Source organism: Pelophylax lessonae, assembly GCF_965119305.1.
Source record: "Pelophylax lessonae genome assembly, chromosome: 6".
NCBI classification, from domain to species: Eukaryota; Metazoa; Chordata; class Amphibia; order Anura; family Ranidae; genus Pelophylax; species Pelophylax lessonae.
In genome coordinates, this window is record NC_138773.1 from 162,831,222 (window position 1) to 162,856,183 (window position 24,962).

The following is a 24,962-nucleotide window of genomic DNA, read 5'->3' on the forward strand; positions in this document are numbered from 1 at the left end:
TTTGACTCATGAGACAGCTCTTGTCAACTCGTGGTAAGTTCCCCATCATCTCTCCTACAGTTTCTTACAAGCCATCTGTTGATTACTATGGTGCAGCCAGGAGTAGTGAGCTCCTTCAATGCATGAGGACTGAATGCGTACTAAAAGAAATAATGTGTTAAACACATTACTGGGGAGCCATGCATCCATCATTTGTCTGCAGGAAAAGCATTTCATCAGAGACATTACTAAATTATGTTAAAAATTTATATTTGACACAACAGTATTATTCTATGCACACTTTCTATTCCAGAGGAGTAAGCATTCCTTTTTTTAACAATATTATCTTGTTTTCCTACAGACAGAAATTGAATTATACATCTATACACAGTAGATTTTGATTTTGTGCCATTGCTGACATGCTTTACGTCGGGAGTCGGCAAGCAGTTGATCGAGGTCTACTCAACGATTACAAATTTCTGACAGGTAGACCGGAACCGCACCACGACTCCTAACTGCCCGCTACCTCTCAGATCAGAGACGCAATGTACAACAAAGCCAAGGCAAGTACGGGTAAAGGGGTGGGCTGGATGGGAACAGAAGAATCAGCACCATAGTGAGAGAGTCCTCGCCCAGCAAGCCCTGAAAAATCCCAGAGCTGTGTCTATGGTAAAGCGGCAACAAAAATGTTCGGGAAAACAGGTGGTTCATGGGCTGCAAAACAGATAACTGCAGGGGGACAGTGACACAGGAGGCAGAAGGGTAATCACAGGTCCTTAGTGCTGGGCTGCCAGTGTTAGTTAAGATTGCTGTGTTCCATGTAGATGCCTGTGTGTACCTGCCAGAGACATTAACATTTATTTTGCATTATTGTGGCATCTGCTTGAAAGGAGGAATTGTGCTGCTGTATGCTATTGTTAGCTCACATCTCTGCATGTCAGGAGTGCATGCAAAATCACATGTGTGCCTCACACACAGTGAAATGTGCTTCTCTTTAGCAAATGCACGAGTGTGCCATTACTTAATGGCACCCCCACATTTTGTAAACTGTGTGTGTTTTCACACGCACCAAAACATATGGTGCAGCAGCAGGTGGGGCAGACCATTAGAATGCATGGGCTGCCCTGCACACAGTAGTGTGAGCCAATGCTTAGGGCCCATTCACGCTCAGAGTGGTTTAGTGTGCAGGCAGAAGTTTGTTTTGGGCTACAGTGACATGTGTCAGAGAGCGGTGTAATGCATGTTTTATCACATCACACCACTTCCTGTTTTTAAAAAATGTCACTTTATTTGAAGTGTACAAATTGATGCTCACGTCATCACACAGCATCACAGTGCTCTTGAGCACCTATGGAGTAAGACTAGGTCTCAGAATGATTTCAACCAATATAAATCTGCCCTCCAAAAATACAATTCCAGTCTCCACACTGCCAAGCTCTTATTAACAGCTTGTCATCCCGCCCCCGGCAACTCTTCACTACCTTTAATTCTCTATTCCGTCCTCCACTACCTCCTCCCACTGACTCACTCACTGCCAAGGAGATTGCCAACCACTTCAAACAGAAGATTGATACAATTCATAAGGAAATCATTGCTGTTCAGATACCTTCCATGCTTTACGCTTCATGCCCACAGGTGCGATCACTACTTCCCTCATTCAACCCCACCACTATAGATGAGGTTGCTAAACTACTTGCTAACGTCCACTTAACCACCTGCCCTCTGGCTCCTGTTCCCTCGCAAATGCTACGTTCACCTTCTGGCCCTATTCTATGCTCTCTAACCCACATCTTCAATCTCTCCCTCTCTTCTGGCATCTTCCCCAGCTCTCTAAACCATGCACTAGTCAGCCCCATACTTAAAAAGCCCTCACTGGACCCAACCAATCTTAACAACCTACACCCTATTTCCTTCTCTTTAGAAATCATGAAACACTTGATTTGGGTGATTTTAATACAATTCTTGGTTCTTTCTACAATTCTTAGGTTAGATAAGTTTTCACACATGATGACCGTTAGTTATAAAGGCACCACTTCCTTCCGGTTTAGCCCGAGCACGAGATCGGACTGAACATTTGCCTGTTCGGCCATTCACCGAACACCCAAAATTGCAGGGTGTTTGCCTGATGTTTCCCCTGACGAACACCCTACAATGTTATGAAGTAGGTTCCTTGTCTGTTAAACCTGAACACCGGGCTCATTCACCCTTATCTAAGCTATGAGTGAATTTAAGATATCTAAAAAGCATTATGGTTTTACTGTCCTCACTCCTATAAAGATAAACTGAAACTTCTCACAAATCACCAACCGTATGCAGACTTCAATTTAAAGTGGAACTTCACTCAAAAAGTAAAGTACAGCTGGGTCACTCCCTCATTCCAGCCTGTCACTGAGTTGCAGTTTTTTGTTGTTTTTTGGGGAGTGGGGGGAGTCCTATTTTTTTATCAGTCCCCACTCCTACTTCCAAAATCCTTGCCTAGACAAGAACTATACTGTTTTCCCTCTCCCTTCCCCCTTTGCAGCTTCCTGGGACATATAAGGTGTGCCACATGAGCTTGCACATGTGTAGTGAGGAGTCAGCTATGGTTTCCCCAGGAAGCCACAACAAATTCCCATATCCGGGATAACAGTACTGGGGACTAGCAGCTGTAAAAAGAACTGGATGCTGGAATTGATTTTGAAATGTCAGCAACCACCGTGTTTGCAGCTGCTAAGTTTATAAAAACAGCTGTACTTTCCAAGACCTTGGAGAGAAATTGCAGCTTCAAAAAACAGATTTTTTAACCACTTTACGACTGCTCGCCCCATATATACGACTTCCTGCCGCTCCTGTGCAAACCCCTGTAGGTATACGTCAGTCACACGCAGGGAGCTAGGGGGAAGCCGATGTATGGGGAAGGTGGTTCTGATTGTCACCTGACAGCCACAATCGTTCCCCGCTGAGAGAGAAGGACGGGCAGCTGTTGTAAACACAGCTTACCATTCTTATCCCTGGAATGATCATAGAGCCCCTGTGATCCTTCTAGATAGGATCGCAGGTCTCTATAGTCATTTCACAAACCACACCCCCTCACAGGTAGAACCACTCCCCTAGGCTTACATTTAACCCCTTGATCACCCGCAATGTTAATCCTTTCCCTGCCAGTGTCATTATTACAGTAACAGTGCATATTTTTAGCACTGATTACGGTAGTATTGTCACTGGTCCCCACAAAAGTGTCAGAAATGTCAGTCAGGGGTCCGATCTGTCTGCTGCAATATCGCAGTCCTGCAAAAAAGTGCAGATCACCCCTTACTAGTAAAAAAAAGAAAACAATAAAAATGAAATAAATCTTCCCCGTAGTTAGTAGACGAGATAACTTTTGTGCAAACCAATCAAAATACGCTTATTGCAATTTTTTAAACCAAAAATATGTAGCAGAAAACAAAAATGTTAAAAAATTTTGATTTTGAATTTTTTGTTTTTGGGAATGTCATATGGCAGAATGTGAAAAATATATATTTTTTTCAGAATTGCTGCTCTTTTTTTGTTTATAGAGCAAAAAATAAAAATCGCATAGGTGATCAAATACCACCAAAAGAAAGCTCTATTTGTGGGAAAAAAAGAACAACATCGCACTACCGCGCAGGTGTCCGTTAAAGTAATGCAGTCCTGAATCGTAAAATATGGCCTGGTCATTATGGGGGCAAATCCTTCCGGTCCAGAGGTGGTTAAATATCTTTAATTATGACATGCATTAACAAGTCAGTCCATATTGCTCCATCTTAAACCCAATAAATCTCCCTTGTTTGGATTGGTGGCTCACACAGTTAACATAAAGTTCTAATCTCTACTATTAACAATACCATCCTCCCTTCTGTCCTTAATACAAGCTGTCAACTTCCATGTAAATTACAGTATAATAGAGGCACTCCTATTGGTGTCTTAATCACTGTCTGAAAAGCTTACCCAGTTATTTATTCTGCATCAAACACCACAAAGATTACACCAATATGGCTGTACTCTTAACCCTAACTGTACATGATATGGATGGCCCTCTGGTTACCTTATCCACATGCTGTGGTGGTGCGCCAAAGATTTGTTTTGTTAGTGCACAGATGTACTGACAATAGTTAACAGAGGTTTCTTCACTACCTTTACATTAGATCCTAAGCTGTGTTTACACAGTTTAATAGATGATGAGGAGATTGCACTTGAAGTACATATAACCTTACTTAAAATTGTTTTTAGCCTGTAGACTTATAGCGCTGTGAAAGATTGCATCTGACCTTTCAGATCATGCCCCACAGATTACTATGATTAATAGCATCCTGGTTTGTGAATACATAGGCTATAAACAAGGATTCTGTCCACATAAGTTTAAAAAATTATGAGAGAACTTACTCAAGCCTTGTCCCTTTATCACTGATAACCACTAGATTACTTTCTTGATTTGGGCGGAGTCTTTTGTGCCCTTACCCTCTAAGGCCAGCCCTACATGGTGCAAATCTCGGCCGGTTCAGCAGGAAACATGTATGGCTGGCTTTATTCTCTCCTTGTACCTGATGGGTGTAATTGACTTCTTTATCTATATGAATAATTTCTGCTTTGTTATTGTGTTTTCTTAGCTTATTGCTTTTAAAAATGTTCCCTTGTTGATAATATTTATTGTTATATGTATTATCCAACTGCATTGTAGGATTACTACCTGTAAGATAATGAGTTTATGTGAAATCTCCATCAAATGATGTTAATAATATTATAATTAGAAATATATTTCAGTAAGATAGAAATATATTTGAAGTATTAAGTGTCTTGTTGGTATTACTGTAATTAGTTACACTTCAAAGGTTGGCCTTTTGTTTTCCCTTATCACATCTCACATGGGTTGTAAACAGCAGCTTTCTTTGAATCATCCAATCGGGCTGTGCACAGGATATGTTTGCTAGGTACAGTGACCAATTAGAGAGCATTATATTAGCCATAGTACAGAAAGGATGGGGAGGGGGGAGATAATGCTTTATCACCAAGCTGTGGGCTCTCTTTGTGTGGGGACACACAGCAGTCACAATGAACAGATCTGAAGTTGAGAGGTAAACTAACTTTATACTTGCATCGTACATTGTGTTGTACTGTAAATATTTTTCTTGTGGGTAATTTGTAAATACCACATAAGTCAGGAGACGTATACTTTGAATTGTGTTGTAAATGCTGTCTAGTGTGTAATTTGTATACACTATATAACCTTATCAATAAATATGTATTGCAAATGGAACTACCTCTTTTGAACTCTCAGATATAGCTGTGTATATGTATATACTCCTACAATGATTGAGGTGTATGCACATACACATATAAACTAGTCAACAGATGGCGCCCACTCCATTGGCACAAATTTGATAGTCTCTTTAGGCAATATTTTAAGTGGTGACAATATTTACAAAAGCAGACTAATGAAGGGTTTTCTATTCACAGCTAACAATGAACATAGGGTTCTCTAGATGCTTGCTATATAAATGGCTACAACAAATAGCTTTGTGGTGAAGTAATTATTTGGGTAGACTACTGGCAATAGAGTAAGAAATACATAACTTTATGTGTACATTTCAAAGGCAAAATATAATATAGAATTTGTACACGAGGAGTTCAGATCCATGAGGGTGAGATGAAAAGAACTGTTTGGCGCCAAATGTTTCTATGCATGAATATTCAGTCTATTTAAAATAAAAAAATATGTTTCCTGCATCTGATGAAGTGCCTGTATGCAGATCAACAGGAATGGATAGCACAGCACAAAAGATGGATAAGGGGGGACGCACGACGGAAGTTGAAAGGTAAACTAACTTTATACCTGCATCATACATTGTATTATAAATATGTTTTTTGTGGGTAATTTGTAAATATATAAGCCAGGGGACTGTGTATTGTGGATAGAACTACTTATTTTGTGTAAGAACTCTCAGATATAGCTGTTTATATGTAAATACTCCTACAATGATTGAGGTGTATGCACATATACACATAAATTAGTCAACATATCATACCTTACAATTGAAAAAAAAAAAAAAAGATGAAGCCAAATGTTATCTTTGTACTGTTATTTCGTTAACTTTTAATCTTTTATATTACTGTTATTTCTTTATTTTATGTACTTGCCTTTGAGTTGGAAGAAAAGGGAGTTTGGAAAAGATTGTGCTGTTTGTTGAATTTAAAAATGTTTAATAAAAATGCCTGGTTCAAAAAAGAAACAGATATCATGTCAGGAAGTGGATGAAAAGACTGGCACATAGAAGACAATGTAATTAAATTGCTTCATAACACTATCCTTTAAAGTAGGTCTACCTGTAGTTGCCTTTATTATGATGGCTTAATTAAACTCCGATATTGATTCATATGTAGGTAAAGCTGGTTGGAATGTCAGCAAGCCTTTCACTACAATTTGGTCTAGTAGAAAATATAATGCCTAAATAGAACTAACATACAGTTCATGCATATTATGATTCTGTTTTAGAATTGTTGATGCCTTTTTCTGTATACCAGTTTCAGTTAATAAAAATCAGGATGAAAAATGTCTAGCAAGTGGGCAAGTACTAGCAATGGGGGCGTGGTTCGTCAATGGCTCCGTGAGAGGCCAAGCAGTGAGGAGCTCTGCTTGGTGGAGGAGAGCGCCGTGCAGTGAGTGAGTAGGCTCTCCCCCCCCCCCTCCCCCGCTAGGTGCAGAGCGGGGCCCGAGGCTCACAGAGGACGGTAATGGGGAAATCCAGGCTCGGGGAGCCATAAATCAGCGGTGGTGGCAAGGAAGCAGGCGGTCATACGCTGAATGTGCGGGACCCTGCCTCAGAGTGAGAGAGGTACAGCATAGGGTGAAAGACTGTGCGGGTCGACGCGGGGCTGAGGGGCTGTGGAGGAGGAGAGCCGGGGTCGAGTGCCAGCTGGGACAGTAGATGCGGAGGTCGCTGGTCTCCCCTGTATATATGACTCAAGCAGCCAGCCCGGAGCAGAAACAAGCCCTAGAGAGAAGGACAGACATTACCTCATATTTTCTGAGACACACAGTGGCATCACGAAGCACTGCTGGGACCAAGGCATCACACAAACGCCAAACAAACTCAGGAATCGCAGTTCAGCAGAAAGGGCCCAAAGCTACAAACACTCAATCTATTGGGGTCTCTGCTGGTGGGAAGAAGCCTTTAGTAATGGATATATCGCAGGAACAAAGGAACTAAGAGCCCAAAGAGTCCCTGACTATGCCGCAACAGCCCCAAATACCATCAACAGCGGAGTGGGGTGAGTTTGTAAAGCTGATCCCGACGAAACAGGATATCCAAGATATGGCTGCAGCATTCGTGAGTGACATTAAAATGGAAATATGTGGTTTAAAACAAAAAGTTGACCAAATTGAAGGCAGATTGGTGAATACAGAGTCAGTACAATGTGATTTTTGAAGCCAGAATCTCTGAATTAGAAAGTTCACGAGCACAGTTGCAAAAACAAGTCACCTGGTTGCGGCTGCAGCAGGATGATGGCGAGAACCGCAGCCGGAGGAATAATATTCGACTGCGGGGCTTGCCTGAATCCGTAAAGGGCCCAGAGCTCAGAACCACGGTAGTGGGTATTTTGAATGGTGTGTTGGAGAGACCCCAAATGGAAAAAATGGAAATTGACAGAGTGCACAGGGTTAAAGCACCCCGAAGGACGGTAACAGAACTAATCCCAGATGTCCTGATTAGGATTCACCTGTTTTCACTTAAAGAAGACATAATGAGACAAGCATGGGCAAAAGGGCAGATTGAGTATGAAGGTTCTCAGCTGAAACTGTTGCCAGATCTTTCACGGGGGACCCTAAAGATGAGAGCCGCAATTAAACCCCTCCTAGAGGTCATAAGAAAAGTGGGAGCAACCTATTTTTCCATTTGAAAGTGGTGAAAGACAGAGAAACGTTCTTATTGAAATGGCCAGACCAGCTCCCCGGGCTCTTTACATTTTTGGGGTGCGCCCCGATCCATGTGAGTGACTGGATAGATGTCCTAGGAAACTCCGTGAACTATTACATGAATTAAGTCATACAACATGGGTGAAATTTGGAGCAGATAGGTGTGGGAGCAAAACAGATGCTCAGGACAAGGAGACGTTAATACAACGAACCTAAAAGTGCTGCACACAGGTTCCTGGCCTATTCCATGTTTTTTTTTTTTTTTTGTATTTATTTTTCCGGTTTTTCCCATGCGTTTTTTTTTCTTTTGTCTGTTTTTGGGGTTCTCCCTATCTCCTCTTCTCCCTCTCTTTCTGGGAGGGGGGAAAGTTAAGATGTGTGGAGGTCCCTGGTATCCCCACACCCGCCTCGAACATTTGCTTTGTCAAGATATGGGCGTTTTTTCTGCATTTTTTTCTGTTTTACTTCTTATATGTCCTTACTATCTGAGTCACCCTCGAAGAGGAAGGGGGGGGGTTACTTTTAGTGTGATTTGTGTTATTTTTTCATGTTTTTCTTATGGGGGATTTGTGGTGTGCGTTTTTGGATTTTTTTTTTTTTTCACAGGAAATTTGGATATTATATATTTGTATCTGTAGAAATCAACTATAACTTCACTAGGTGTTTTTTTTATAAATTTATTTTTTTTGTTTCTGTTCGTGCCCCTGCCAGCCATGGAGGGCCGGAGCACGATCTTAAGGGTTAAGAGGGAAGGGGGCACAGTGTTAGAGGTAATTTGAGAGTGTTCTCTCACTTCGTGCGGGACACGCTTAAGACATAAAAAAGAAGATATGTGAGACTTAATAATACCGAATTTAAATCACTATTAGGGTGTATACAGAGGATATAGTGACTCAGGCAATAGTTATGGTTAATAGCAACTAGAAGTGAGTAAGAGAGATCCTCCCAGGACCTAGCGTAAGTCTGAAGATGGAGTTGAGGGGAGGGTAGATGTTTTGCAGAAGGGGGGGTGAGGGGGCCCCGGGGCCCTCAGGAAGGGAGATGGGAGAAGGGGGAGGGGAATCCATACAGTGATAGGAGTAGAAGGCACAAGCAAGGGATCTGACCATGTAGCAATCAAGTCCCCTTTATCTGCGACCTGGCTCGGGGTAGTTTGACTAGATTGGGAGGCGTAAGAGGGGGTCTCTGGAGCGGGGGGGAGTAGGACATTGACATTATGTGAAGGGAGGCGATCGTCCGCCGAGTTAGAGCTCCTCTAGCTGGACACTTTAAATTTATAGTTTTACTGTCTGCCAGTGATAAGATAGGGACTACATCCTTACCACCACGGTAGGGGTGAGAGGGAGTAGAGCCCATTTTCTTAACTCCAATTTTTGGAGCCCAGCCTTTTCTTCTTTTTTCTTCCCTCTTGTGTTCTTGAAGGAGAGTGTCCAGGTACAGTGGCTTGCTCGCGGAGTTTTGGGAACCACGGCCCCCTCAGTAGATAGCGACTGGTTGCGCTGGTTTAGATAACCATTAGAGGGGGGTAGGGGTAGTGGGTATTAAACAGTATACACATACTTGTGTGGGTGAAGGGGGGTTTCTTTTCTTGTCAATTTTTTTTTTTCCGCATAGGTTGTGTGGCCGTAGGGGGCAGGGGACCGTTCCACAATGGTGGCTGGAGGTGGGGCGACCCAGGGGGGGCAGCAGGTTGTAAGATTACGACCTATAATGTGAGGGGACTATCAACCCCACAGAAGCGTAGGAGACTTATGGGGGATCTAAAACGAGATGCTACACAAATAGCTTTCATTCAGGAGACCTACTTCCGCAAAGATGCAGTACCAAAATTGTACAATAAAGACTTTCCATGGGTTTACCACGCTACATCCCCTATTGCTAAATCAAAGGGTGTGAGCATTTTAATATCAAGTGCTATGAATTGGACCCTGAAAGAAGAATTGGCTGACCCAATGGGTAGGTTCGTGTTGGTGAAGGGGTGGATAGGACGGGTCGAGGTAACCCTCGTAAATGTCTATTTTCCCAACTATGAGCATGTAATGTTTTTACAGAAAATGATTGCAGTTGTCTTGGAATTCCGGGAAGGGCACTTAGTGATGGGAGGTGACTTTAATTATGCCCCAGAACCTCTGTTGGATACCTCCAAAAGAAGCTCATATATGTCATTTGCTAAATTACGAAGGCTACAAAAAGAGATCTCCCTCCTGGGCCTCATCGACCCATGGAGGTTGATGCACCCAGGGGAGAGAAATTACACTTTCTATTCTCCAATCCACAAGGCATATAGTAGGATAGACAGAATCCTGGTTACCCAGGCAGACCTGCCGTTAGTGACAGACTCAGATATCGGAGATTTTTCAATCTCTGACCATTTTCCGGTGTATGTGAGTATAGAGTGGGAATCAAAAAACTGTAGTACAAGATCATGGCGCATAAATGAGGCCTTATTACAATCCTCGGAAATGGAGGGGAAGATAGATGAGGCGTTATATAACTACTTTTTGGAAAATACATTGGAGTCGCTCTCACCTTCCACAATCTGGGAAGCGCACAAGTGCGTGATAAGAGGGGTTCTGATACAGTTGGGTGCACAGCGTAAAAGAGAGCGAGAGGCGAAAATTAAAGAATATCTAACTAAAATTGAACATCTGAGTAGACAGCATAAGAGAACGCTTGCGGAAGTTCACTTGATCCCTCTCATGCGGGTAAGAGAGGAATTGAATCAGATACTTTTCCAAAAGACAGTACGAAATATGTTATGGTTGAAAAGACACCTGTATGAATACGCAAATAAACCAGGGGCGATGCTGGCATGAGCATTGAGGGGCCCAAAAAGACAAACTCAAATTTTACGTCTTAGAAATAAAAAAGGTGGGGAGGTTCACACTTCAGCTGACATGGCAGAAGAGTTCTGCTCTTTCTATCGGTCACTATATAACCTACCGGAAATAGGGAGCAAGAAAAGTCCAGAAAAGAGGAAGCAGATAGAGGAGTATTTATGAGACTCGGGCATGCGTACACTTTCAGAAGACCAAGTACTGACTTTGGAAGGCGAGATATCGGGGGAAGAGCTGGCCGCTGCGATTTGACAGACCAAGGCACATAAGGCACCTGGCCCAGATGGCTTTACTTTAAGTTATTACAAGAAATTTGGGGAGCGTTTAAAGAACCCCCTACTATCACATTTCAATGAAGTGGGAAGAAGAGCGGCGTTCCCGTTGGATTCTTTACGGGCGCATATTACTCTAATACTTAAAGAGGAGAAGGACCCCCTGTGTTGTGGCAGCTATCGCCCGATATCTTTGATAAATGTAGACACGAAACTATATGCAAGAATATTAGCAAATCGGCTCTTACCACATATGGCAGACTTGGTCCATTTCGACCAAGTGGGCTTTATTCCTACCCGGGAGGCCCGGGACAATACAATCCGAGCCATAGATTTAATACATCGGGCACGTACATCACAGAAGAAGATGGTTCTCTTCGCAGCAGATGCGGAAAAGGCCTTTGACAGGGTGGCGTGGGATTTTATCCGGGCCACCCTGTCATACATAGGCCTGGGACCACAAATGCTGCAATTTATACTGGCACTTTATACTGTCCCTACGGCTGCGGTTAGGGTAAATGAATGGAGGTCGAGTTACTTCCCTATCTCTAATGGCACACGGCAGGGGTGCCCTCTATCCCCGCTTATATTTGTGTTGTGTCTGGAACCCCTATTGTGTAGAATTCGGAGTTCTCCGGATATAGCGGGAATCCAAAGTGGGGGGGGGGAACAACACAAGGTGGCCGCGTTTGCGGATGACCTGCTGTTTTTTGCTACTAACCCTTCTCTTTCATTACCAAATATTCTAGACGCCCTGAAAACATACAGTGGGTTCTCTAATTATAAAATTAATGTAACTAAATCAGCGAGCACTTCGAACAGCGTTCCCGTTTCAATGGGCCTCAGATACGCTGAAATACTTAGGGATACAGTTAACGGCAGATCCCGCGGATCTCTATAGAAAGAATTACCTTCCGCTTGTAGGAAAGATTAAAGCAGATCTTAGAATATGGCAGCTGTTGGCAGTGACGTGGTTTGGGCGCTGTAGCGTTATTAAAATGAATGTGTTACCCCGTATTTTGTATTTAATGCAGACAATTCCAATAGCAGTTACAAAAGAATTCTTTCAATCAATCAAGGGCATACTCCGCGCCTATATTTGGGCAAACAAATCCCCGAGAATTAAGATGCAGACGTTGGCCTTACCCAAAGTAAGAGGTGGGATGGGATTACCAGATATCCTGAGATATTACAGGGCGGTCCATATAGTAAGGGTGGTAGACTGGCACTGCAATAAACTTACCAAACGATGGGTGGATTTAGAGAATGCGGAAACAGGTCAGCTAACCCCCCCAGCCCCATGGTCGGTGTTTGAATCAAAAGACGCTATTCTCAAACATCCTACAGTGGGAGCGCCTATAAAAGAAACTAAGAGAATTCAGTCGCATTGGAGGGTAGCCCCGGGTATATCTCTGATGACAACGATCTTGGGGAACCCGGATTTTCCCCCAGGGTGTATAAATGCCAGACTCCGTAGGTGGGCTCAGAATGGTAAAAGGTGCCTAGGTGATATATGGCAAAATGGGCCTATGCCCTCCCTAGAAGAACTTAGGACAGGTGCAGGAGAATCGCTAGATTATTTCAGCCTTTATCAGTTGTATAATTATATTAGATCAGTTCGGCAGAAAGGGTATGCACCACGAGAGCTAACGGATCTGGAAAATATGTGTAGAACAGGTAACGCGACGGGCCATTTGATCTCAAGGTTATATACACAATTGTCAGAAGATGAGGGAGACCAACAATTGCCGTTTATCCAAAAATGGGAGCAGGAGTTAAACACCGTGTGGTCAAAAGAGCAGATAAATAAGATCCTGAGATTAGTTCACCAATCGTCACTAGATTGTAAGATCCAAGAGACAGGGTATAAAATTCTAACCAGATGGTATAGAGTCCCATCACTATTACACAGAATAAAAGAGGCGGTCTCAGGAAAATGCTGGCGGTGTGGATTGGAAGATGGAAATATGGTACATATTTTTTGGGGATGTAAAAGAGTGTGGCCATTTTGGAATTAGATAGCAGTGGCTATAAAACATATAGCCAACGGGGATATACTAGAGGACCCCGCGTTGTGCTTGCTGCATTTGACAGGAAGCTCAGTGCGGAGCTACAGGAAGTCCCTGACTCTGCGTCTGTTGAATGCAGCAAGGGCATGCATACCTATTTTCTGGAAACAGACAGTGGTCCCAACTTACGAGTTGTGGTGTGGGAAGGTCAACGAGATTTTTAAGATGGAAGAACTGTCCGCCATATTGGGAAATTCAGAGGATCAAGTTAAGTTGAGATGGAGACCCTGGGTGCAATACTTGGAAGCCAATTCTTCTTAAAGGGAGTTTAAGAGAGGGTCACCCTGGGCGGAGCCTGGTCCAGGCTGCGGTGGGACGGTCCCCATACCCCTTCTGGCGTACGGTAATATAGTATGGAATACATCTTCATACGAAGAAATGTTGGGAATGAGTGCATAAAAGTATAAAAACTTTCTTTCTTTTTTTTGTTTTTTTTTGTTTTTTTTTTGTTTTTTTTTCTGTGTTTTTTTTTTTTTGTTTAATTGGGGGGAGGAGGGAGGGGGAGGTAAGGGGGGTGGGGTTTGGTCAGATCATGACAATGTTTGTTTGAAATGTATGTATATATAAAAAAATCACCAATAAAGATATAAATTAAAAAAAAAAAGTACTAGCAATGGGAAAGGAAGACACATAACCATAACAAAGAGTAAATATCTGTTCACCCTTAAAAAAAAAAACAAGAATATTGAAACATTAAGCACAGCCATACAAGAGCAATACTCTCCTAAACAAAGGAAAGTAAGATAGGCCCTGTCTGATTCAGATGCCCTACTGTCTTTTTCCTCATTTGGCTCATGCTCATGAATGCATGTGATCCTATGTAAACAAGGCCCTATGTAAACAAAGTCCTATGGAAACAAGGTCCTATGTAAACAAGGCAGAAGGCTGTTCTGTCAGACAGTAAGGGAGAGATTGTGTGTTCCTAGTAACCAGGAACATGGATCTCTCTCTTACTGCAGTCAGTCCACTCCCCCCACAGTTAGAAAACATTCCTTAGGAGCACACCTAACCCCTTGATCCCCTCTAATGTTAACCCCTTCCCTGCCAGTGTCATTTATACAGTAACAGTGCATATTATTTAGCACTGATCACTGTATTGGTGTCACTGGTCCCCAAAAACTGATTTGTCCACCGCAATGTCGCAGTCCTGCTAAAAATCACTGATCGCTGCCATTACTAATAAAAACAATTTAAAAATGTCCTTAAATCTATCCCATAGTTTGTAAACGCTATAACTTTTGCGTAAACCAATTAATATATGCTTTTTGTGATATTTTTTTTCCAAAAATATATAGCAGAATACAAAATGGCCTAAACTGATAAAGAAATGTGATTTTTTAAATTTTTTTATTGGGAATGTTTTATAGCAGAAAGTAAGTGGTCATTAAGGGGGTAAAATCTTCCAGGGGCTGAAGTGGTTAAAAGCCTTTACATATTATGAGTTTAGAGTTAAACAGGAGGTCTGGTGCTAGAATTACTGCTCTCAATCTGATGTTCAGAGTGGTACCTCACATATGTGGTGTGATCACTATTTACATATGTATGCAGGTCCTTTGTGCACAATCACATGTGTGTGAGAGCACTGGGGAGACAGTGTGCTTTGAATTTTTAATGTATTATTTATTTTGTTTATTGTCAGGTAAAAGCTTGTAAACAAACAAACCAAAAGCGGAATTGACAAAATCCTAGTTGCTTTCGATCTCTTAGGTCACACAGGAGATCGGAGGAGGGAAATTCCTCCCTCTCTTCATAGAGCATCCAATGCAACAGGTCACATCAGTCCTGGGCTACCGGGTGGGATGGGAGAGCCCAGGAAAGGCAGCACTGCTCGGATCACTTCAGTCAGTTAATTGCCTACTCTAAAGAACCATACCTGGTATAACCATTTCCATCCGAGGCCACAAATATATGGTCTAAAGATGGTAAGCTGTTAAAATGCTATTTAAAGTGGTATTAAATCCAAAGCCAAAATGTATTATATTGCAGCATACCAATTATTAGATGTGGTGGCTGCAACAGTTTTCTTTGGCTTTTTTGCTTCTGTTTTCACCTGGTGATCTATCCAGGAACACACCTCTTTATTAGTGAGACACAACTCTGAAGGAATGAGCACAGGAGGTCCAGTAGACAGCAGAATTGCCAATCTGGGTGGGATGTTAGGGTTAAATGTATTAGCAGATTTAAATACACTAGGAAATTGAAGCCAAACTCCAGCTCACACTTTATAATCAGTTACAGCAATCTGTTTCTTTATTTTTTTTCCCTTTTGATAAAGGTTTTACATAGTTACATAGTTAGTAAGGTTGAAAAAAGACACCAGTCCATCCAGTTCAACCTATGATGTGTGTGTGTCTGTGTGTGTTTGCTGTTAACTGTTCATTGTGTAACCCTGTATGTCATGGTCTTTAAGGTGCCCATCTTATATTTTTTTGAAACTATCAAAGCTCCCTGCTGATACCACTGCTTGTGGAAGAGAATTTCACATCCTTACCGCTCTGACAGTAAAGAACCCTTTACGCAGTTTAAGGTTAAACCGCTTTTTTTCTAGTTTTAGCGAGTGGCCCCTGTGTCTTATTGAATTCCCTTTCTCTGAAAAGTTTGTTCCCTATGCTAGGGTTACTAGTTTAGTATTTGTACATTGATATTATATCCCCTCTCATACGTCTCTTCTCCAGAGAGAATAAGTTCAATGCTTGTTGTCCTTCCTCATAGCTGATGTCCTCCATTCCCCTAATTAACTTTGTTGCCCTTCTCTGGACTCTCTCTAGTTCCAGCACATCCTTTCTGAGGACCGGTGCCCAGAACTGGATGGGATACTCAAGATGTGGCTGGACCAGAGTCTTGTAGAGTGGGAGAATTATAATTTTATCTCTGGAGTGAATCCCCTTTTTTTTTATACATGCCAGTGTTCTGTTGGCTTTGCTTGCAGCAGCTTGGCATTGCATGCTATTGCTAAGCCTTAGGTCCTTTTCTTAGATTCACCCAGATAGAGTTGATGCAAACTCACCCTAGATCTACTTAGATTCACCCAGAGGTTCACCCCCTAGCGAGTAACTTGCGTTCGTATTTCTGGCACCCAAGTGCATTACCTTGCATTTTTCAACATTAAACCTCATCTACCATGTAGTTGCCCACCCCATTATTTTGTACAGGTCTGCTTGTAAGGTTACCACGTCCTGTATAGAAGACATTGGCCTGCTTAGCTTAGTATCGTCCCCAAATACCGAGATTGTGCTGGTTATCCCATCCTCTAGGTCATTTATGAATAAATTAAACAGGATTGGTCCCAGGAAAGATCCTTGGGGGACCCCACTTTCCACACCTGACCAATCCAAGGACTCCCCATTTATCACCACCCTCTGAACTCGACCCTGGAGCCAGTTTTCAATCCAGGTACTCACCCTATAGTCCATACCTATGTACCTGAGTTTGTACAGTAAACGTTTGTGAGGAACTGTATCAAATGCCTTTGCAAATTCCAGATACACCACATCCACAGGCCTTTCTTTATCTAGATGGAAGCTTACTTCTTCTTAGAAGGTTAATAGATTGGTCAGGCATGAACTATTCTTCATTAATGCATGCTGATTAGTACTAATAATACAGTTTTCACTACTAAAGTCTTATATATAGTCCCTTAGCATCCCCTCCAATATCTTGCAGACTACTGATGTTAGGCTAACCAGCCTAAATATTCCTGGGATATATCTCGGCCCTTTTTTAAATATTGGTACCACCTTGGCTTTTTTCCAATCAGCTGGCACCATTCCGTCAGTAAACTATCCACAAAAATTAGGAACAATGGTCTGGCTATCACCTGCCTGAGTAAGCCATCTGGTCCTGGGGACTTATTTATGTTAAGTTTTTCATATCTAGTTCTGAGTCTGTCTTCTGTCAACCAATGAGGGTGCTTCCTGTGATTGTTTCATTTTTTTTAACATTACAAGCTGGGTTAGTGTAGCCCCCCAATTCTTTTGTGAAGACTGAGGAGAAGAATTTATTTACCACGTTCGTCTTCTCTCTGTCCTTTGTGGCCAGATTCCTTTTGTCATCTTTTATGGGGCCAATGGGTTCTGGCCTCACTTTTTTACTATTTATATACTTAAAGAATTTCTTAGGATTTTTTTTTTTATTCTCTTCCGCTATGTGCCTTTCGTGTTCTATTTTAGCTGTCTTGATTGTGCCCTTACATTTCTTATTGCGCTCTTTGTAATGTTGGAATGCTGCAAATGACCCCTCAGCCTTGTATTTTTTGAAGGCCTTTTCTTTACTTTTAATATGCATTTTTATGTTGCAGTTTAGCCACCCAGGGTTTATTTTAGCTCTTTTAAACGTATTCCCTGTTGGAATGCACTGGCCAATACCTTTATTTAGTATGTTCTTGAAGCACACCCATTTTTCCTTTGTGTTCTTTGTTCCTAAGCTTCTATCCCATTTTATATTGTCTAGCAAAGAGCTAAATTCAGTGTCCTTGTATTACCCTTGTGTTTCCTATTTCCTTGATTTTTAATGAAACAAATTGACTTATTGTCACTGTTTCCTAAGTTGCCCCTTATTTCTACATCCGTGATCAGGTCTGTATTGTTAGTAATCAGTAGGTTCAATAACGCATTGTTTCTTGTCGGTGAGTTCACCATCTGACCCAAGAAATTGTCCTGCAAAACATTTAGGAACTGGCAAGCCTTAGATGAATGCGTGATTCCTTCTGCCCTGTCTATATCTGGATAATTAAAATCCCCCATTATAATGACACTTCCCAACCTTGCGGCCATTCAAAGCTGTGATAGGAGGTCACACTCCCCTTCCTCCCTCTGGTTAGAGGGCCTACAGCATACACCTAATATTACTTTCCCTTTGAAGTTCTATCCATAGGGATTCTACCTCTTCCTTAGCTCCATTTGTGATATGGGCTCTCATATTTACCTGCACATTGTTCTTGATATACAGGCACGCCCCACCCCCTTTTTTACCTTCTCTTTCTCTGCAATATAGGGAATACCCCTAAATGGTCACCAGCCAATCATGAGAGCTGTCAAACCAAGTCTCCAAAATTCCCACAAAATCAAAATCCTCCTCATACATTAGCAGCCCCAGTTCTCCTATCTTGTTGGCCAGACTTCTAGCATTTGCATACAAACTTCATAATTTTGTCCAGGTGCATACTATATCCTCGTTCGATGTTATGAGGCTGCATTTGCAATTTGTCCGCCTACCTACCTTGGGTTTAGGATCTCTGGACACCCTACCGCTATTTCCCCATTAATGCCCGATGAACCTTGCTCCCTGCTGGCTAGTTATACATCTGTACCCTTCCCCCCATAACCTAGTTTAAAAGCCTCTCTAACTTTTTGGTCATCTTCCCAGTACAGCTGCACCCTCGCCATTTAGGTGCAATTGGCCCCTACTAAAGAGCCGGTAGCCGACTGAGAAGCAAGCCCAGTTCTCCAGGAAGCTTAAACCCTCCTTACTACACCAGCTCCTCAGACACTTGTTAACTTCCCTAATCTCCTGCTGCCTCTCTGACGTGGCTCAAGGTAAAGATAGTATTTCTGAAAATACTATTTTGGAGGTCCTGCTCCTTAATTTAGAGCCTAAGTCCCTGAAATAATTTTTTTTGGACTCTCCATCTCCCTATAACTTTGTCATTGGTACCCACATGTACCATGACAGCTGGGTCTTCCCCAGCCCCACCCAATAATCTGTCCACCAGATCCATGATGTGCTGAACCCGAGTGCCCGGTAAACAACGAACAGTTCAGCCCTTACGGTCTTTTTGACAGATTACCCTCTCTGACCTTCTAATAATTGAGTCCCCTACCACCAGAACCTATCTTTCCTTTCCCTTAGCCTTTTTCCCACCCTCACTGGAGGAGTTTTTCCCCTGGCAGCTAGGGGCGTCGCTCTGCTCCAGCAATGTTGGTCCCTCACTGATTTCCCCAACATCACGCAACAGGGCATATTTATTGGGATGTTCCACCTCAGGACCGGCCTCCTGGCCTCTTTCCCCTCTATCCTTCCTAACTGTCCCTCAACTACTCTGTTCTGGTGCCTGCACCCTTATCTCTCCACCCGCTTCTATGTTGGCCCCTGCCCGCACCTGCCGGGTACGTTATCAGTTCTCTTTAAGTATGGAGATTCTTCTCAGTGTTGCCAGTTGCTTCTCTAGATTTAGGACCTGAGCTTCCATGGAAGCAACGTGCTTACATTTTGTGCAGCTGTATTCGCCCTCGATCGCATGATCGAGGAATGAATACATGCCACAAGATGTAAACAGAGTTGCATCTCCACACCCGCCAGGCATTGTACCCACTAATCTAATGGGGATTGGTAATTTAACTCTGTCAAATGGGGATTGGTAATTTAACTCTGTCTTACTAGCTTCCTGATTCTAATTTCTCAGCACACAGTTGCTCACAACACTCAGGTACTCACAACAATCGGGTACTCACAACACTCAGGTTTTCACAACACTCGGGTACTCACAGCACTTAGGTATCCACAGCACCCGGGTACTGTCAACACTTGGGTACTCCCAACACTCGGGTACTCTCAACACTCGGGTACTCTCAACACTCAGGTACTCCCAACACTTGAGTACTCCCAACACTCGAATACTCTCAACACTCGGGTACACTCAACAGTCAGACCCTTAGACACTCCCTTACTCAGGTGCTCACACTACTCAGGTACAATGCTCAAATACTCACAATACTCAGGTGCTCACCCTACTCAAGTACTCACACTACACAAATGCAATACTTAGGTACTCACAATACTTGGTACTCAATACTCAGATATAATATTCAGGTACTCACATAACTCAAGTAGAATACTCAGATAATCAGAAACATGAATAAAAAAAAAAAATCTCATTTTATTCACTCCTGCCAGTGTTAGGTGGTTTGTCTCATCCATGTAAACTGATACACTTTGCTCGAGAGCTGGAGAGATTGTGCTTTTGAAATACAACAAACTTGCCAGTGATTCCCCCAGAAGAAAATGGAAGAAAGAAAGCCTTAAAAAAGGGAACGGATGCAGCCATCACATCTAAGAAATGTTAAGCTAAAATATAATAAATGTTTTCTTTCAGATTTAATATTGCCTTAACATAAACAGATCACATTTAAACACATAAAAAAATATAAAGCAACAGCTTTCCATATATTCCCATATAACAAATGTAACATTATATATTACATTATTATTATATATGATATATGTTATGTATTCAAATGTAACATTTTATAGAAAGAATTTAGAACATTTTTGTCTCCTGTAATGCTGTGATACTTTAAATGCAACGAACCAAACACAGGTCTAACTCTTCCTAATATTAAAACGTTACGTTTACACCACTATAGTCCTTATATAAATGGTAACCACACCATATTTATTTACTTTTGTTGGTAACATTTATACTCAGACCATCACTATACATGCTATGAGAGATAGTATCCTCCATCAGCTAACAAGATTAAATTCATGTGGCTGAAAACTCCCAAAATAAGATAATGAAATAGACTTTATGAGTGCAGCTATAGAAATCAGAGCATCAATGACCATTTTTTATTCCTTCTACGCTTTGTCAAGAGGTGTATACTGAGGATTACACATTTACTGATACATCTGTACCTTAAGTGAACACAAAAAAAATGGATTTTTATTGGTGAACTGAAATTTTATTAATCAGAAGTTGGGGGGGGGGGTGCTTCACAATGTTGCTTCATCAAACCTCTTTAATGACCAGATGTTTGCAATCACAGGAGGTACATTTTCAATTGTAGCAAACTTTTCAATTCTGCAGCATCTCTGCTCTAGTATAATTTACATAACAACATGTGATATATCAAATGCTTAAAGCCACCAACCATGACAGTACAAATTACAGTCATTTTTCAATAGCCTGAGCAAGGTGCACAACTTCAGGCACTTGGCCTGGCAACACACTGTGTTAGTTTCTGCAGTGAGAGAAGAACAGCATGCATTTCTCTAAGAAAGTTGATTTTTGCTGTTGGGAAAATAATATAATAGGATAAAAAGGATATATTTCTTACCCGCCATAAGCTGGGATAGGGGGAGGAGGTGCTGCTGCACGAAATGTGTTATAGACTGTGCGACCTCTACCTCTAAGGTGTGCCCCTCTATAAGCAGCAGCAGCTGTTGCAGCAGGATAGGGAAAGCCTGGTACTGTAAAAGAACACAGTAAAATAGTATTAAATCTCCTGTACACAATGCATATGCATAGCACAAGTACATATACAAATATTTATCACTGTATAAAAGTGCCGTAGAATGTTTTTGTGTAAAGCAAACAATATCTTCGTGGTCTGCAATTCTTTGTGGAGTTTCTCTAATATACCTATAAACATCAAATATGTTCATTTACGACAATTAATTACAAAAGCGATTAAAGTTGCACTATGGGCAAAACTGGATAAAGCAAGAGAGTTATAACCCCTGTAAGATTTTTTTTTTTTTACCATCCCTCTGCACTCTATCCAAAAAAAAAAAAATGTTTTGCCTTTAGTTATACTTTAAAGAAAAAGTGATTGCAGACTATGAGATACTGAATGTTTTCCATTAAACTTTTTAAAATCATTTCAACATACATTAAAACCACTGGAATTCATAAAGAAAGTACAAGTAATTGTCAGGAGTGTGTAGCGCTCTTGCTCCTTGATAGCTACTGGTCTCATTCCAACATCCTGGTTTTAAACATTTTGCATTCTCCTTGTCTGTCTGTCCACCAAGGAGATTGATGTAGCCAATCTCTGAGTGGAGAGTGAGACCAAACCTTGTTTAGGCCAGTCAAGCCTGCAGTATTATGCTTGTAATAGCTTGTTTAACACCTGCTCGCTATTTGGCTGCAAGTTGGGATTCCCTTATTGACAACCTCAGATCAGATAATGAATATGCTCAGAATTCTGCCTGTCTTTTGACTACGGATTTAACCCTGACTATTCTGAACCTTGCCTGTCTTGTACCTAGACTGTCATTGGACCACTCTGCCTGTCTTTCAACTGCAAGTACCAGTTTGCTGTGCTCACTTTTCACCTGCCCCGGCCTGGTAGCCAGGCACTATAGCATTGTGTATAAGTCCTTGGGGCAACTGAGTACCAGTAGGCCTGCTTGCCTTATGAGAAAGGGGACTGCTATAGGTGAAGAACACAGAAGCTAGCTATAGAGCCTGACCACCTGTATTAGGGATAAGCATAACAGTAATCAAATAAACAAATACAGAAGTGAATGCATGTGAACACTCATTAACCACTTTACCACCGGAGGATTTTCCTGCTTTACGTCCAGGCCACTTTTTGTAACTTGGCACTGCGCAACTTTAATTGACAATTGCGCGGTCATGCAACCCTGTACCCAAACTAAATTTACGTCCTTTTTTTCCCACAAACAGAGCTTCCTTTTGGTGGTATTTGAACACCTCTGTGATTTTCATTTTTTGCGATATTAATAAAAAAACAGCAAAAATTTTGCGAAAAAATTGACATTTTCTACTTTGACAGTTAAAAAATATCCAATATATTCAATTGTTGTCATATATTTAGGCCAAAATGTATTTAGCTACATGTCTTTGACAAAAAAATCCTCAATGAGCGTATTTTAACCCCTTTAAGACCAGAAGATTTTACCCCATTCCTGACCAGGCTATATTTTGCGTTTCGGCACTGCGTTATTTTAACGGACAATTGCGCAGTCATGCAACGCTGTACCCAAATTAAATTTATGTCCTTTTTTTCCCCACAAATAGAGCTTTCTTTTGGTGGTATTTTATCACCTGTGTGATTTTTAATTTTTGAAAAAAAGAGTGACACTTTTGAAAAAAAAAAACAATATTTTTCACATTCTGATATAGAGTATAACATTCCCCCAAAAAAATTAAAAAATCAACATTTTTTAACATTTTAGGCCAATTTGTTTTCTACTACATATTTTTGGTAAAAAAATCACAATAAGCGTATTTTGATTGGTTTGCACAAAAGTTATTGCGTTTACTAACTACGGGAAACATTTGTCACTTTTAATGTTTTACTAGTAATGGCGGCGATCTGCGATTTTTTTTGCGGGACTGCGACATTGGGGCAGACAGATCGGACCCCTAACTGACATTTTTGACACTTTTGGGGTTACCAGTGACATAACTACAGTAATCAATGCTATAAATATGCACTGTTACTGTAATAATGACTCTGGCTGGGAAGGGGTTAACTTTATTGGTGATCAAGGGGTTAAAGGTATGCCTCATGCTTACTGACGTGTGTAGGGGGAGGGGATTGTGTGACAAAGACACAGATCGCAGGTTCAGCTAAGCTGAATCCTGTAATCTGTGACTGTCTGTCACATAGGAGATCCGCCCACTTTGTTTACACAAGTGGGCGGATTTCCACACTCGATCCCAGATGATCGAGGAAGAGTGGTGGTGATAACCACTGCTCCTCCCCTGGCTTGACTCCCGCTGTGTCTAAATACAGCAGGAGCGAGCCTCCAGCAGAGCGCCCGCCGCCGAGAGGGGGCGTTGTCCAGCGACGTAGGTCTACGTCGCTGGACAATAACGAGCCACTTTGCCACAGTACCCTCAATGTGAGCGGTCGGCAAGTGGTTAAGGAAGGCACTTTTGTATAAGGCAAAAACTGAAAATGTCACACTGTTGTTCCAGAAGAGGGATAAAGGGATATCTTGCTAAGAAAGTTACATCTGAAGAATTTTAAACAAAAATACCATTTATTCCAAAAAAAGCGTGATCCCCAAAATAATCCTAGGTATACTGCAGACACATTGAAGGTGATTTATTAAGTGTGTTAAGCATCAGCAAAGCAACCGTTCCACCATTTATGTACATGAGCTGGACGGTAGCTTTGGTGATATGGGAGGACATACATTTACTTCCCCACACATCGACCACTTATGTGCTTCTAGAGTGTGCAGTAGCACATAAGGGTGCATTAACACCATTAAATGCAAGCTGTCTCTGATTAGATGTGAGAACCCCATTGGAGGTTCCCATGATTAGTTGCGGGAGGCAGTCCCATCGAAAGAGATGGGCACTTGCATGTAATCGCTCATTCAGCAATCACATGTAAATGATCTGCCCTAAATATAGACTGCTTGGGACTGATGTGGTGTTTATTGGGGGCACTATGAATGATCGCAGTTGTATCACCTGCTCATCACATGATTTAAATCCTTGGACTCTGCACAAGTAGTTCAATTCACTTGAATGGGTCACGATCTGTGTGCACTATGCCTGCTGAAAGCGGTAGGTGGTATATTTCCTGTTTCAGCTGAAAAGCACCACACTGGTGGCATGTGTACATCGCTGACTACTGCCTTTGCAGCTAAAGTTAGTAGCGGTTGGGGTGGTAAAACTGCAGCTAACCATAACAGTAATTACACCAGTCCAACTGAAGCAGAGCTGAAAGTGTGGCATTATCACACTAGCAGCATTCCCAGGAGTTTGAGGAAGTAGGCTTGATCTTTATTAGCCACAGAGAGAGTGGTACAGGGAATTTGATAAGTAATCCATTAACCTATGTTAATGTGAGTATTCTTAATTACATTGTAATAAACCTGTTTTTTTATGGAATGTTTGATGATGTGTCTTTGCTTTATAGAGCTGTGTTGGGACTATTGTTAAACCTGTGTTAAACCGTTGAGACTGATGTGGCTACAGTCCTCATGAGCTGTGCCTGGTGGACAAAGGATTAACCCCTGTTGGTTATATGGCTTAATCATCATGTATACTGGGCTTAAAAATACCACTTTTAGAGGCATTGCATTTTTTTCAGCCTGTTAGGGCTCATGCACACTGGACTTAAAAAATGCAGATTTTACAGGTGTTTGGTGTTTTGTTTTCAGCCTGCAAAAGCACCTCTATGTAAGC

General features: G+C 41.8%; 1 protein-coding gene across 7 annotated transcripts in view; it reads right to left on the minus strand.

The window, feature by feature from the left end:
* The window catches only part of RBFOX1 (RNA binding fox-1 homolog 1), a 1,110,521-nt gene that overhangs the window by 184,404 nt on the left and 901,155 nt on the right, over positions 1 to 24,962 (minus strand). For all 7 annotated transcript variants that reach the window (XM_082260840.1, XM_082260839.1, XM_082260837.1 and 4 more), the window contains exon 8: positions 21,124 to 21,256. In XM_082260840.1, coding sequence (XP_082116966.1) covers positions 21,124 to 21,256 — 133 coding nt within the window. The remainder of the gene's footprint in view (positions 1 to 21,123; positions 21,257 to 24,962) is intronic.